The sequence below is a fragment of the Cyanistes caeruleus genome, chromosome 13 (genome assembly GCF_971803275.1).
Source record: "Cyanistes caeruleus chromosome 13, bCyaCae1.hap1.1, whole genome shotgun sequence".
Classification (NCBI taxonomy): Eukaryota; Metazoa; Chordata; class Aves; order Passeriformes; family Paridae; genus Cyanistes; species Cyanistes caeruleus.
The window spans coordinates 16,392,827-16,408,154 of NC_141713.1; the positions used below are offsets into that span (position 1 = coordinate 16,392,827).

Consider the following 15,328-nt stretch of genomic DNA (forward strand, 5'->3'; position numbering starts at 1 on the left):
CATTACCAGTAAACTAAGCTCGCCCAACGTCATTCCCAAGGAAATCGGACACTTGGGGTCTGTGATCTACAAAAATAGAAAAATAACAGGTATTTATTTCTCTTTCTGCATGCAGAGAGATGTATCTCTTAAAGATGACTGAAATCCTGAACTGAGCAATTTCCTTTGCTTAGTTAATCTAACTGAAACATTACTGGAACACACCAAGATAGGCTGAAACGAATATGGCTGTAGTGTAAAGAGTTAGGAATTCAATTCAAAATGAAAATTTTCTTTTGGATTCTAACATTGTTATGCAGGAAAAAAAAATAAAAATTAGAGTACCACATCTCAGTCAGCTATATCACTTTATGATATGCACTTCTATGACTTCTTTAATGTCTCTGAAAACAGTCCCAAAGAAAGAGAAATAGTATTTGAAAAATACCCTTTTAACCAGTGCTTTTCTTTTAAATTCAATTATCTCACAACAAACTGCTTAATTGTTTTCCTCAAGGAAGGTAAAACTAGAAATACCAGTTTGGTACATATACAAACATTCTTGTTTTCTACAGTTTGTCTTCAGGGCCATTTGTAAACCCATCAGCTTCAGCCATTCTGGACTTTCCCCAGGACACTGAAAAGTTCTGTGTATCGACTTTGTATTTTATCGTATAAAGCATGCAGCAATATGTGAGAACAGACACTGCCTACATTCAGTGAGCAAGGCAGCACTGGACAAGGGGAAAGAGAACATTTGTTTCACATATCCATATTTCTGTCATTCACTCACATCTGGGACAAGTTACTTGAAGAGGTGCAGAAGAAACCACAGCAACTTTTTCAAGGTGGCAAATACAGTTTCTCTATGGACAAGAGAACCAGAACTGCATTGAAGTCCAGTTTAAAATGAAGACAATATGTCCCAGTTACTTACATCATCTTCATATTTAACATGAATGCCTGTGATTTTGACTTGCACATTTTTTATAACTTGAGTTGCAAGCTTTTCTAAGAAAGTATCCTTCTTCTCCTCCTTTGGTTTGTCTAGAACAAGAACATTTAAAAAGTCAGTATTTAGTATAATAATTGCATCTTGCATTTCATTACACCAAAAACTACAGCAATGTAAATTTAATATGTCCTCTAAATTAACATTTCAGTTTTCACTTATTTAGATTACATATTTGTATTTTTTTCCTTTTCTGCACATCCATATTCTGAAGATGTGATATTAGCTGCCTGTGCGCAACTTAACCACAAGAAAATACACATCAAAATTTCAGTCAACACAGTTTAGTTCACAGCAAGTTCTGGATTAATATAGTCCTCCCTATTCCTTCCAAGGTAAAAAGTTCTCTCTTAAAAGTCCCTTAGTGAGGGATTTCAAGAAGCAAATGAGTAAGGCAGAGGAATTTAGCACACAACAATACATAGGTGTATTAGGCAAGGTGTAAAGGCAAGGTGTAATATTTACAATCCCTCATTATTTCACTATGTGACTGTACTATCTATATGAATCACTATATTTCACATTATTTCACGATATGACTCTAGTATCTCAAGCTGTGTTTCAGAATTTTACCTAAAGTATGGCTGGATGAGTGAGCTGCTGCCCTTACAGGCTACAGTGTTGTGTTCAGTACCCTCCCTACAACATGGTTACTCCAGCAAATGCTATTGATCAGCCTATCAAGCTTCTACATTTTTGTTGGAGATGCTAAATACAGCTCAAGTTGAAGAAATAGTCATGGCTGTAGCGAAGAATAAGGACTATAGAATGAGAAATTTTCTCTAAAAAGTTTTCAGAGGTTCAGGAAAGCCCCTTAAAAAGGAAGTCTTCACTACTGAACACCATATAACAGTTTTAGTCAAGAGAGCATTTGATTTCAATTGAAACAAGTTAATCAGACACTCAGAAACAGAAACACCGTATCACTTTTGTATGCAACCCACATTTCTTCCTATTAACTGCTTAAAAAAACAAAACCAAAAAAACTTAAGTCCCTATCAAAGGTTCATGACCTTTAAGTGAAAGGAACCATTAACATTTTTTGCATCCAGATGCAGCTACTAGTAGCAATTTGTGTGATACCTTGCAAAGTTTATCTTGGGTCCCCACAAGGTTTTCCCTCCAACTGTAAGAATGTGTACAGCTGCAGCATCCCAAGACCAAATACATAACAATAGAACTGCATGGGACATGGCAATCCGTTCTTAGACACGTGCTAATGCTGAAAACCTGCATGGTTTGGTGTTTACAGACAATGATTATCCTCTTGGGGAACAACATCAATTTCAATCCTGTTTAAGTAAGTCATAGCACGCAATCAGTTATTTAGAGCAGAGAGCTAAAAGGTGATGAAAAAGGCTGTTTACTACTATAGCATCAGTTTGAGGTTTTCTTTACCCATTACTGGAATCTGACAAAACTCAAACTGATGTAACTTGCACATGCAGTTTTTCCAACAGTCACAGTGAAGTGCCACTAGTTTACAGTTCTGCTGTAAATGCTACAGATAGCTCAAGCTGATGAACAGCATAACTATCCAAGTAAAGAGAAACAAGGACTCCAGCAGTTTCACTAAATCCAGAGAACTGATAAACAGCAAAAAGAGCTCTCTCCAATTTATATCCTCTCTTTCAAACAGGAGGATAAAGGTTTCATTGGGTGGACAGCCTGGGCTATGAAAAACTAATCCAAACAGAAAGCAAAAAGAAGCCTTAAAGTTCAAAGCAGTAACTGTTACCCACCTTTTGAGTGATCACGACCTCTAAAGGGTCTCTTAAAATGCTTTTTGTACTTTTTACGTTTACGTCCTTTTGCAATGCAAGCAATTTTTTGGAAAAAGGATAAAATTCAAGTTAGTAAAGCAGAAATGTAGGAAAGCATAAGAAAATATGGAAGAAGGTTTAGCTTGTCTTAAAGCATAATGGCTTAGAAGGTCTCACTAAAAGCTTTTCAAGATTTAAAGCAAACAATCAGATACTTCTCATAGCATAAGATATAAATCCAGAAGAGGCTTCTAGCATACAAGGACATAAGTTTCAAGGTAAAATATAGATGTATGTGGAAACCCAAAGAGCACTTTTCAATAGGAGTCTCACGATAATCAATAGTATGGTATGAAAGAACTCTGAAAGAACAAACCCAACAAACAAAAAGACATACAAAATTGATGATTCTAAAAGCTTCACATGAAATTAAATTCCATTATTTACACACCTATTACAACCCACACAATCACAACCATTTCATTAATTAAATGATGCTTGTACTTTTCCACTTTTCTGAAGAAAACCAGTTTGGTGAGTTCTATAGTTTCTTTCCCCCCTCTGGCCACCCAAGTAAATACAACTCAGCAATAGTGCTGCCTGTGCTTATCTTTATGGGGTTGGAGCATGAGAAGGGTGTATCCCACTAAAGCAAGAAGGAAGCAAGCATAACAGTGTGCCTGACCTAACTGTGGGGAACAACTTGGTAACACTTGCAGGCTTGTTCAAACAAAGGAGGGAAGAAACCTGCCAGGATTTCAACCTGTCTTGCAGATAAGGTGATAGGGTGGTCACTATATAAATAATAAAAAGGAAAAACTAGACAAATAGAAACATTTTATTTTGGATAGCTCTTTTTAACAGTACAAGTAATCCTTTATCAAGGTTAGTTTATAATGACAGCTTCCTTTACTTATTATTGAATTTGTAGGTCTTAGGCTTTCACTCCCATGTATGACAAAACTGAAGAAACAGGACATTCCTCTTCTTCACCCACATCCATTACTATGGAGAAACTAAACACATGTTTTTAAGCTCACTTTAAACCTGTGCTCAGATAACAGCTCAGGCAAGCAACTTTGCCCAAGTGTACATTTCTGAAAATCTGGTTTTAGAAGTTAAAAATACACATCCAACATAACAATAGTTCCTCTGAATTTCAAGGGAAGCTATTTCCTCGTCGAACTTCAGAGCAATGCAAATAAAGAGAAGTAGGGGAAAGCATGCAAATGCCTTCAATCTGCTATGGTTCATTTTGTCTGTCCATGGTTTCAAGACTGCATGAACTTCCATTATTTTAAGCCCAGACACATTAAACTCTCCAAACAGCTAAAGATGTTGTAAAATTATAGTAGAACATTGTCAGCATTTTATAAGATTCTTGAGCTCAACATGACTGATGGAAATCTAAGTGGTCTCCTAATCTTCTGAAACAGCCATTCAATTAAAAAGGGACTAAGACATTGCAAGATTCCACTTGAATCCACATTCATTAAAATCTTACTTCTAGAACCACCAATATGTGGATGTTCACCAAACAAGCATTGTTTTTTCACTCCTACATTTAGTCACTTTGGAGAGGGAGATTTTTAAAAATCTAAAGTGCCTGCTCATCATGCATGTATAAAATAAAACTAACCATGCATACCCACCAGGCTTGGTATCCTTGTAAACGAGACTCTCCAAACCATACAAGGAATCATGTGAATGTGTGCCTTGGTCCACATGGCAGCAAATAATCAAAAAAATGCATTTGGTTTAACAGAAGAAAATCAACTCATGACCTAATATTAAGTTCACCAAATTTGTACGACACAGCAATATTTCCATTACAGTATCTGACAGACGAAGTCACTTCAGAATATCTAGTTTCAGTGGTTACTTACATAGGAAATTCATGCAATTTATACTTTTTCTTGTAACCAACAAAAGACCTGGAGCCTCTGATCTCTATACATGAGGTTTGATAGAGACAGACTGTACAGCTTAGAGAAAAGAAAATAGTTTCATCAGCTTGTGTCAGCAGTTTTCACTTCCTCCTCACACTACCTTACCAACACAGTGTTATGACCATTTTGCTCAGTATTTGAATAGCACATAAAAAGAAAATATCTCCAGACCTATTTATACTCTTAAAAACAAGGACTGAATCAAGATTCTAAACTTGTTAATATAAATCAAGTATTAATCAGAAAAGAAAACACAGCTGAGAATTCATGAACCCTGACAACTTTCAATTCAGTGTATTTCCCAGATTTTCAGCAGCTATTGTGTGCTCTTAAAAGCCTAGAGAGATGAATTTCTTAGGATTTTATGGTTTGGTAGGGTACCACAGGCTCCAAGATTTCTAGATCCAGAAAAAGCAAAGGATCTGCTCATACAGGACTTACACAAGTCCTCTAGAGTACAGCATCACAAACACAAATGGCTACCACTGAAATATGAACACAGGATAACAGAACTTCTCAAGTGAGAGTAAAAAATAATCCAATTTAAATGTTCCTCTTATTTTTCCTTCTCAAGGCTTAAAGTTTAACACTGCAAAACTAAATTTAATTCTTGCTCTTTATATAATCAGTTGAGCTAATAAGGTATCATTTTTCTATGACTTTTTTTTTTCTAAAGCATTACAAACACTGGATGTACTAATTTTTTTATTGTAAAATAAAACTGCCAGAGATGCACAGACTCATTCTTAACTACATGAAGCTCCTGAATTGGAATTCCTCAATCAGTACCCATTAGGTTAAGTTCATCTTATTACACTGTCCTTTCATCCTATTGCTACTGGTGCAAAGAACAGGGGTTGAAACACTGCTGCTGTACAGGATTCAAGTGCTACATAACTGAGCTTAAACAAACATTCCTTCACCCTAGTATCACGTAATGGCTGCAAAATTAATCACTGAAGTTGTCTTCGCCCTCATATATTTTCTGGTATATTAAAGACAAGAAATAAAGCAAAGCTCCTTTCTTTATTGCAGCCACGTTGTCAGATTGCTGTTTGAAGGAAACTGAACATGTACCTCAAACTAGCAGAGCAGGAAAAAGGCCACACTCCTGTAACTGGAGAATTAAATGAGCATAGAGATTACAACCAAACTATTTTTTTTCCAAGTGTTGAAAGCATCATCTCTTTCTCAGTAACTTTTCCATGAGTTGAAGCATTACAAGTATAGCAGAAATGCATCTTAAGAACCATTACACAAGCCAAAAAATAGGTCTCAATTCACACAAAAACTTCAGTGATAACTTTTTCCTCCAACACATATAGTTACCTATTATTAATTCTGAGCTTGGTTTCAGTCCAAACAAGCCTAACTGATACCATAATTTTATTAAAGATACTGTTTGCTACAGTACAAGCAAACAGAAAAAAAAAAAATCACCACCACAAAACAAGTTAACAGGACTTAAGTGAGAGCTTAATACTTTTTATGACTTGGAGCAAAAGTTTAAGGTTCCTATGTTCATGCTCAATTGTTTTGTTGTGTCATGAATTATTTCCTGCTCACAAGAGTCTCATTTCCCAAACCAGTCCAAACTCAGTACATCATAAAAGCACAGCAAAAATTGAAACAAAAGCATTATCATTGCAGTAAAATTTTACAAGCCTTACCATTCCCCTTAAAGTTCATTTCAGCAAAGAATAACCTGCAACATGCACCTCTAAAACACACAGTCAAACATTTATTACCGAGGCGCTAAAGCAAGATAACATTACCCTCACGAAATGTACTTTCTATTGTTCTGTATGGTCCTGTTCCCCTAGAGTACAAAGGAATAAAAAATACATACCAGATGAATAAATTCCCATTTCCCATGGAAGCTGACTGGATAAATGAATGGTAAACAAACAAATAACATTTCTTTCAAGCTTTAGAGTAAAAAAGCTTTCCAAAGCATTGCAGTAAGATTAGCTAGACACTTGAAAAAACAAAATTTATTAAGTCAATTAGAAACCAGGACTTTTCTTTCACTGCACAGCCTAAGTCCTCAAATTCCAATGGAGATTTGTGTTATTAACTCAGTACCTTTTTCTGCTGCTTTTCGCAAGGCTTCCTCAATTCTTGCCAGTTCCTTTTGTTTATTATCCTGCAAATATTTTTCTTCCTTCTCTGCATCATATTTAACACCTGTAAGCCAAGTTGGGAGAGCATTAATCCTGAATCTCAAGTTATATAAATGCATTATGAAGCAATGTACACCATATACAACATTATGTTGCAAAACACCTTGTTTGAGAGAAAGGCTATTCTTTTTTCATTGCTGAACATTGAAGCCAGCCTCCAAAACTGTTGTTTTTACACAATTATGCATTATTTCACAGGAGAATTTTTCCATGGAAATTCAGACTCCTAAGAGTGGTCTGTGTAATACAAGACAGATTTTTAAGTTCTTCTACGTATATATTTCATGTTCTAGGAACTTGCAAGTTTTCTTATCATATCAGAGGTTTTGATTTCAGAGGAAACTAATAAAGTTCTTTGACCCTCTTCCCTCCCCCTACAAGCACTACTACTGGAATTATTACCTTTGACTGTTATCATTTAGAAGCAGATAAACAGCTAAAGAACAAAACCATCCTACAAAGCTGGATTCAGGATAAGCAGGTTTTAGAGGAAACCTGGCTGTTGAATTGAATTTGGAATGAATATAAGCAAGGACCTCCATAAAAGCAACAGGTGCTGTTTTCTCACACCCTTCCTTCTACTAACTTGCCAGCATTTGTCTAGAAATTTCCCTGAGGGAGCAGAATGTAAAAATGCTGGCTTACATGAACTACTTGCTATTATAGACTCATTTACATGGTACCCTTAGATATTTTTCTCTTCCATTATTTAACTGTTGCTGAGAAGTTTACATACTTGCTCCAGGAACTATCAGAAGATACAAGCCTTCTAGAGTTGCAACAACTGCCTCCCCATAGAGATTCTTCCAAGGAATCTTCAGAGTAAGTTTATCTAAACAAAGCAGATACATCAAAATAAACATCTTCACTGTGCTTAGTCCAAAGAACACCTCTGGCATTAAAGAGCACTAGTGCTATATATTGATGTCCAAAACACCTTAGAAGGTTAGGAGAAACTATATGAGCATCAACATTTTATAAAGCCCTTGAAGTGATAAAATACATGCAGAAGAAACATAAGCTGTAGTTTTAATCAAAACGTTGCAGTCTGAGTCAGAATACTTCAAATCAAAACTCGAGATCATGACTGAAGTTCAATTCACCAGGACAAATATGATTTTCCCAGGAAATAGAAGAAAAAATACAATGCATATGTTTTATTTTAATAAATGTTTCTTGTGAAAAAGCAAGGCTGACTACCAAGGAAAGGAATTACAAAGAAAAATATCTAAGAGCTCCTAAATCTTTGGCATACTTGTCAGACAGTCCCAATCAGTCCTTTAAAGAGAAACACATACTCCATCTACACCAAACAGCTCCCCTGATCATTCATGTCTCCAGGAAGAACCTCTCAGATGTGTAACTTTACTGTAAACTTACACAAACAGGGTTTGCCAGATAACATTGATGGCATCAATAACATCTATGCTGGTTCCAACAGCGATTATAATGACACTTAAGAAAGCTTGATAAAAGAAATTCAGGGGCAAGATTGCAGCTTATATTAAAATTTCCATTGCAATAGTCATATTGGAACTAAAACTTACCTATCTGACCAACTTTTACTCTAAAAGGTACATCCAGTTCACTCTGTAAATGACAAAAATAAAGTATTAAACAGAAGTAGTAAAAATCAAATAAATAAATTTAAATTACATTTTCAAAGTACTGTATTAACATACAGAAATTAAAAGCTACTTCTTTTGTAGTGGAAAACCTTAGAAGGAAAACAAGACAGCAGCAGACAGGCAAACTAGAGGAAATAAGAAAAAGAATTGGACCTTATCATATTCCTTTGACCCCTTCTTTTTCAAGAAAGTAGAGGCTACTTCTCTAAAAGTGGTATTCACTACTGACGTTCCTTTAACAACTTTTGAGTAGAAATCTAACATATTGTAATTTTAAGGATGTCAGAACCATCCCTTATTTTATGTTCTTGACTTGGTCTTGGCTCACTCTCAGCTCTGGTCAGCCACATACATGACTTTGCATTTTTCTGTGTCAGAACTGCTGGAATCTGAATCAATCCCCATAAGAAGGAGAGGCGTGTACAAAGTAACACTTCCTTCCCTTTTTATCTATCAGATATGAAGATATTTGTAGCAATAGATTTGAAGTACAACAAAGCTGTCAGGAATGGATGAAATGGACAAGTAAAAGATGAAACTTTATAATAACAAAGAGAAGCCAGTGATCAGGTTGTATAAAGACCCAATGTGTTTTCAATGCACAGAAGAGTAACAGTTCTCCTTAGTGAGAACTAAATTTTGGAGCAAGATTCTCTCAGCAGTACAGATGTTCATTAGCCAAATTAAAGAACATGAAAATTAGCCAAGTCGTTTGCTTTTCCAGACAAGAATATGGGAACTTAATGCAAGTTAGTTCTTGTTTTTCAACCACAACTCTTCTTTCTCTGTCCCAGTAAAATGAACAAAATTAGAAGCTGTTAACCAAGAACTTACTTCCAACAACCGGTAAAAAAGAACACAGTGTATCCTTTTGTGAGACTATAGTGAGCAATATTTTATCCTAAGTTTCAGTGTTTAGAACCATAAAACCAATCTGAAGTTATTAGGCTACTTACTAATGCATTCTCCTTTATCTGTAAATTTTCAAGTGCCACATTACCTGTTTAGAAGAAAGAGATAAATATGGAAAAAATTACTTCAAGTATTACTTATGTTAGAAAAAGGAACACAACCACAATCTTCCCAAGTACTTATGAATAAAATCTGAAAACTTTATTCCAGTTACAGAATAGCACAATAAACGTGTAATGTGAAAGAGCCACTAAACATGGGTTATAGACAAAATTTCAGTTGGACGAGATGATAAAAACATCACCAACTTAAGATGTCTACATGTTTCTACTCTATTAAATACACCCACAATAAAAGTCTTTCTTATTATTGACTTAGTGTGAATGACAACTACAGCTCTATCAATGTAGGGTAGACTTGGAAAATGGTATCTTTTCATGATTTCACATAAAAGAAAAATCATGAATCACAGAACCACAAAAACACATGCCTATTTTCACAAACACATTAACTTTTCCTGATGCAGACATCATAGTAGGATTTCTAAATGAAACACTGGCACAGAATTATACCCGAGGAAAGCCCATATAATATACCGTAGTGCTTTAATGCCAGATTCCTTAGAGCTACATTCCACTTGAAGTATAGGCATTAATATTGTATAAATGTTAAAATTGAAAAATAAAAAAATATAAATGTTAAAATTGACAGGAGCAAAAATAAGGTGATGACCTAGCTACGGAAGGCACCTAAACCAGCCATCTTCCCCTAGGCAGTACTTCAGCTGGTTTTCTGCACGACTACAGGGTAGTGAATGGCAGTGTTTTGATACATTCACCGAAAACAGCTACTCCACATACCCGCACTATCCCGACTGTTTAACGCGTATTATTTACACCGATAATGGAAATACACGGCTCCCCAAGCACCCCATCAGCTGCACCGCCACCCGGGGCTCTGCGCCATGAGCCCGCCCACAGGTCCAAAGCACCGTCGTGCTTCCACCCAGGACCCGAGAGAAGGAATAGGAGGAAAAACAGAGGGTTTATCGATGTCGGCGGTTTCCTCCCTCGAAGCGCCCCGAGGCCAGCGCCGTGCGCCCATGCCCCAGTCCCACAGCCGGACGCGAGGGAGGGGCAGCCAGAGACCAGGGGCACACCAGGACCCACGGGACTGCACGGGAGCGGGGACGGGGGAGCCACACACCGACCGGCCGGCCGGCCGTCACGGAGGGCCGCGGCCCCGGAACTCGCCCGCTGCTCGCAGGGGCCGCAAAAGCACCGCCCTCCCTCAGAGGGATCGGCCGTTCCCCGGCCCGCGAACCCCTCACAGGGTAACCGCAGCCAGCGAGACCCGCTCCCGGTCCCCGGAGACTCCGGCGGACACAGAATGACAGAGGGAAGGGGCTCCTTACCCCCCCATATGCCCAGCTTGAGCTGAGACTTGTTCAGGTTCTCCACATAGTCGCCCAGGAAGCGGTTCAGCAGATCCGCCACCACTGATTCCAGCACCATGGCGTAGGCGGCCCCTCAGCGGCGGCCGCCGGCTGGGAGGGGAGCGGAGTGCAGGGGAGGGGGCGGCGAGCGCGGCGTGACCCAGCGCGGGCGCGCCCCCGGCAGTCAGCTGACGGGGCGGGGCGCAGCCCGGCGCCTACCGGGGTGCGGAGATGGGGAGCGCGGTGGGGTTCGGGGAGGCAGCGCCGGGCACGGACGGACCCCGGGCTAAAGCGGGGAATGCCGAGCCCGCCGCCGGCGGCCGGAGCCGCGGGGCCGAAGGAGCGCGCGGGGAGGTGAGGTGGACGCGGCGGCACCTGGCGCCCCCGTGCGGCGCGGGGCCGGCACCGCAGCGCGGCCTCGGCTCCCCCGGCGCTTCGCAGGGCGAAGAGACCGCGTGAGAGAGGAGCAGCTGCGGGCACCGTCCTGTTACTGGCACCGCCACCCGGCTGCTCGTCCGCAGGCACCGTCCCGTCACCGGCACGGCGCCTCGGCTCCTCAGCAGCCCCGGAGAGCCGTGCGGGCTGGGCTGGAGGCTGGCGGGGGTGCGCGGAAGGCGCCCGGCCCGGCGGCCCTCAGCCGCACCTCAGGCGGCTCCCGCCGAGAGCCGCTCGGTACCGCCCGTTCCCTGTGGGGCGTGGCGCCGCCCTGAGGGCCCTGCCCGGCTGATGCCGTCCCAGGGCGAAAACTCTCTCAAGCCCAGAAAATCATGTCCACACATGGACACAGGTATCTATCTGAATTCCACTGATAGATCAGAAACCACTCATTTTCAATCCTTTCTTTATTTTAATCTCAGTTTAAAAAGCCTTCAAAATACCTAACTGGTTTTGATCCAGCTGACACCTCTAAATAGTAGTCTCCAGCACACCTTGTAGCCTGCCTGTCCATGCTGCACTTATTCAACTTACCTATATAATACCAGATTCTGTCCTGGGTAGATTCCCAGGTGTTTTGTCCCAATATGAACCATTTCTCCTGAAGACAGTCTGTGTCATTTCAATTTTTATTTTCTCTCCTCTAAAATGGATAAGATAAACCAGGATAAGATCTACAGAGTTAAAATTAGTAGGAATAAAACAGTCAGTCCTCAGTTCAAAAACCAAGGACTGCCAAACATGGAAGATATCTCCTGATCCTCTGGAAGAAGTTGAAGTCAGCATGGAGATGTACAGCCTCCAAGCAAAATTCAGCTTGAAAGCTGGCAAACTCTCTGGTGAGACAGTGTACTCCTATGAGGATCAATGCAGCTGAGCACACCATTTTTGGGATACATGAGATTTTTGTGTACAAAGTATAGAGCTGATCAATATAAGTGCCTTTGGTGAGCTGAATTTTGCTGGCAACTTACTTCTGAAAATTGTCACAAGCATGAAAGGGGTCCATCCCCAGTCTCTCTCAGAGTTTGAAACAATCCTTCCACCGTTCTAAACTGCATAGGAACACTCTGTGTCTACTTCTGCCATTAAAATGGTCAAATCTGAGGGGACACTACTTCTCTTGAGACCAAAAAAAATATATTTGAAGTCAGTGGAATAATCATGATTTCCATGACACAACAGTTTGGACAGTAATCACATCAAATTTTATTGACTTTGAGAATACACAATTTTGAGAACAGTCACTTTCAATTATAACAGTCTCCAAGGCAGAGATATCAAGAAGTAAATAAAAATGTTCTTTGACACATGAACATTTAAGGTAGAGTAACTGAAGTGTCCTGTCACCCACACCCTTGAACTCTAGCTGGCATTTGTCAACATCGGGATCGGCTGAGAGAATCACCATCGCCTGATTTCCCATTTCATTTTAACAAGGCAATCTGCAGGAACAGATGTATTTCTTGCCTAATGCCCTCAGTGAGCTGCTTTTACCACTGAGGTAAAAGTTATGCAGGAAGGAAAACACTGAGCAGATGGGTGTGTTTACAAGGGAGTTAAACTGTGTGTACAAGCACCACTGTTTCTGGGAATCGGTATAGTCAGGAAAGGATAAAAGCATCTCATAATTAATAAAGGCATCAGTCAGTTCAATCATATAGGAGTTTTTCAGGCTGTGATTGGAAAAAAAAGGTTTTTTCCAATTTTTTCCATAATTAATGCTAGTAAACTGCATAGAAATATATCTTTTCACTTAGAAAATATTTTGTATAACAATAGCTTTTAGAGAATATGTAAGAATCACTAAGAATATGTAGCCATAGAATTTAGACTGGGATTTGAATAGTTCAAACTCCAAAATACAATCCATTTACATACCATAAAGATGAGAAATGGCAACTTAGGTATATTTACAGCAGTTTAGGTTTTTACTTCTTAATGAAAGAAAATGTGCTCAGATTACACGGAAACCCCAAAACTTCAGTAGATGCAGAAGAATAATCTTGAAAAATACAATCTGCACATAAATTATTACATGTTCTCAGATGAACTAAAAAAATATAAAAAAAAAAGAAAAAAAGAAGAATTATTTCTCAGGTGAACTAAAAATAAAAAAAAAATAATTTCTAGTTGCCTAACCTAAAATACATAGTTTGATTCTTTCTGAGATTTTCCTTTGTAGCATAGAGGGATGAATACTAGCTCTGAAGAGGACATAAATTTAAAGATTTCCCTCTTGGAGAGGACTGGGTTCCACAGGTGGTGTCCAGAGTGCACAATTAACTTGTCTGTTGGTCAGCACAGAAAATCAGACAGTACTGGTTTGCAGAGACAGTCCATAACTAGCTGAAAGCAAACCTCAGCTCATAATCCTGTTGATTAAATTGAAATCAAAACAGAGTGATCTGAAATTTGGCCATATTGATCTACTGTTGTTAGTCCTGAGGCTGGTCCAGAGATGAACCTTTATGAAAAACCCTTAGCAAGCTTTATGCTCATATAGGTAAAGGCAACAAATAATGAAAGAGGGTAAACAATAGCTGTGCAACTGCAATGAGATTTACAGGAGAAAGGGTTGGAGTACAAAATGGCAAAAGGCCTGCTTAGATCTCTGTAGTTCCTTAACCCTGGCTAAAGAGGCTTTATTGCCTCTTACAGGCAATACCTCGCAGAGCCATGGGCTCTTAGCTCTGTGCCCACACAGAGTCGGGGGTGTGTGAGTGTGCCAGATTTCCCAGACCAACCAGCCTGCTCAGCACACAGCCACAGATACTAGAGCTCCTCTGTTACCTTCCTCCTTTCGTTTCAGCTGTCTGTAACCTGAGCCTGTGTCTTAAAGTACAGCAGCATAATCCTCACTCGGACTTCCGAGAAAACCAGCAAATTGTGACCAACAGCTGTGAGACTGTGTGTCAGCTGAGAAAAAGGACTTTGCAGGTAGAGGCAAGATTGTTGAGATGGAGGATTTCACTTCCTGGAAAGGCATAAAGACCTAAATCAAAATCAGGGATTCAAGGATGGCAACTCAGCAGCTCTGAGGGTGAGCCAGTACCAGGGAACAAGACAACACTGTTTTCCCCTGCTGCTGTCAGGCCTCTGCCAGCTCTCCTTAGCCTGGAAATTTGTCAGTCTCAGCTATGTTCATAAGGCAACAAATAATTGCTTTGTAGCTTAAAGGTGTGTGTATCCTGCTTGCACCACCTCTTTCTACATGCTCAGTTGCCAAAGGCAAATGATAAAGAAGAAAGGACAACTCCACTGTGCCACAGCTGGCAGCATGGCCAGGATACCTCACAAGCTGTCTCCCTGAATGATGGTTCATACTCTGCATACAAGCAAGGACAAAACCTGCTGGTGCTTTGACACATGCAGACAGACTGCCACTAGATGGAAAAAGCAAAATTTGTTCACTTGCAGCAAATGCTTGGGGCAGGGGGGAGATGACACATGACCAAACCACAAAATTAATACAAACCACAAAATAAAAATCTGATCATCATTCACACCTAATTCTATCTGAGTATCAAGATTTATGGCCTGCCAGTTTATCAAAAAAGACCAAGAAAGACTTGCATTCCTTATAGCTGGCAGTGCAGAACATGGAAGCACAGACCTGGAATGCTACTGGTGCTCAGCAGACACAAAGTTAAAATGAGAGCTGCTGTTTTGAAGTATGATACAACTTTTCAAAGGGGACTACAATAATCTCTCTATCTGTAAAGATCTTTATTTACCCGTGTGACTGTGGAAAGTTTGTTGCATTTATCTACAAGTCAAAGGGAAGCAGAGATCAATGTTGGGCAGAATCTGAATGTCTGCCTAAATCAACACAAACTAACTATTTTATAATCTCTCAGTAAATTAGTTTTTATGGGACTGGAGGAAATGCCAATAAGCTTAAAAACAAGAAGCTAAAAATAAGGCACCAGCAAAATGATATAATTTATTTAATACAGTAAGGAGGAAAATTCAAGAAACGTGGTGGCCATAAGGTGGCCATTTTCCCTTCAATTATAATTTGGATTTGAG

General features: G+C 39.6%; 1 protein-coding gene and 1 long non-coding RNA gene across 6 annotated transcripts in view; one reads left to right on the forward strand and one right to left on the reverse strand.

Annotated features, from left to right (window-relative positions):
• The window catches only part of VPS13C (vacuolar protein sorting 13 homolog C), a 75,085-nt gene extending 63,516 nt beyond the window's left edge, over nt 1-11,569 (reverse strand). For 4 of the 5 annotated variants that reach the window (XR_015275859.1, XM_086849219.1, XM_086849218.1 and 1 more), the window contains exons 1-9: nt 10,841-11,528; nt 9,471-9,514; nt 8,434-8,476; nt 7,623-7,718; nt 6,789-6,890; nt 4,407-4,469; nt 2,734-2,799; nt 917-1,026; nt 7-66 (exon numbers count right to left, since the gene is read on the reverse strand). Coding sequence is in view for 4 of the 5 variants with exons in the window: in XM_086849219.1 (XP_086705345.1) it covers nt 7-66; nt 917-1,026; nt 2,734-2,799; nt 4,407-4,469; nt 6,789-6,890; nt 7,623-7,718; nt 8,434-8,476; nt 9,471-9,514; nt 10,841-10,940 (684 nt within the window). In the remaining variant the exon portion in view is untranslated. Of the gene's footprint in view, nt 1-6; nt 67-916; nt 1,027-2,733; nt 2,800-4,406; nt 4,470-6,788; nt 6,891-7,622; nt 7,719-8,433; nt 8,477-9,470; nt 9,515-10,840 lie in introns of all 5 variants that reach the window. The other variant, XM_086849220.1, reaches the window with a different exon arrangement.
• The window catches only part of LOC111933836 (uncharacterized), a 34,571-nt gene continuing 30,490 nt past the window's right edge, over nt 11,248-15,328 (forward strand). The window contains exon 1 of the long non-coding RNA XR_015275880.1: nt 11,248-11,648. This is a non-coding gene — a long non-coding RNA (uncharacterized LOC111933836). The remainder of the gene's footprint in view (nt 11,649-15,328) is intronic.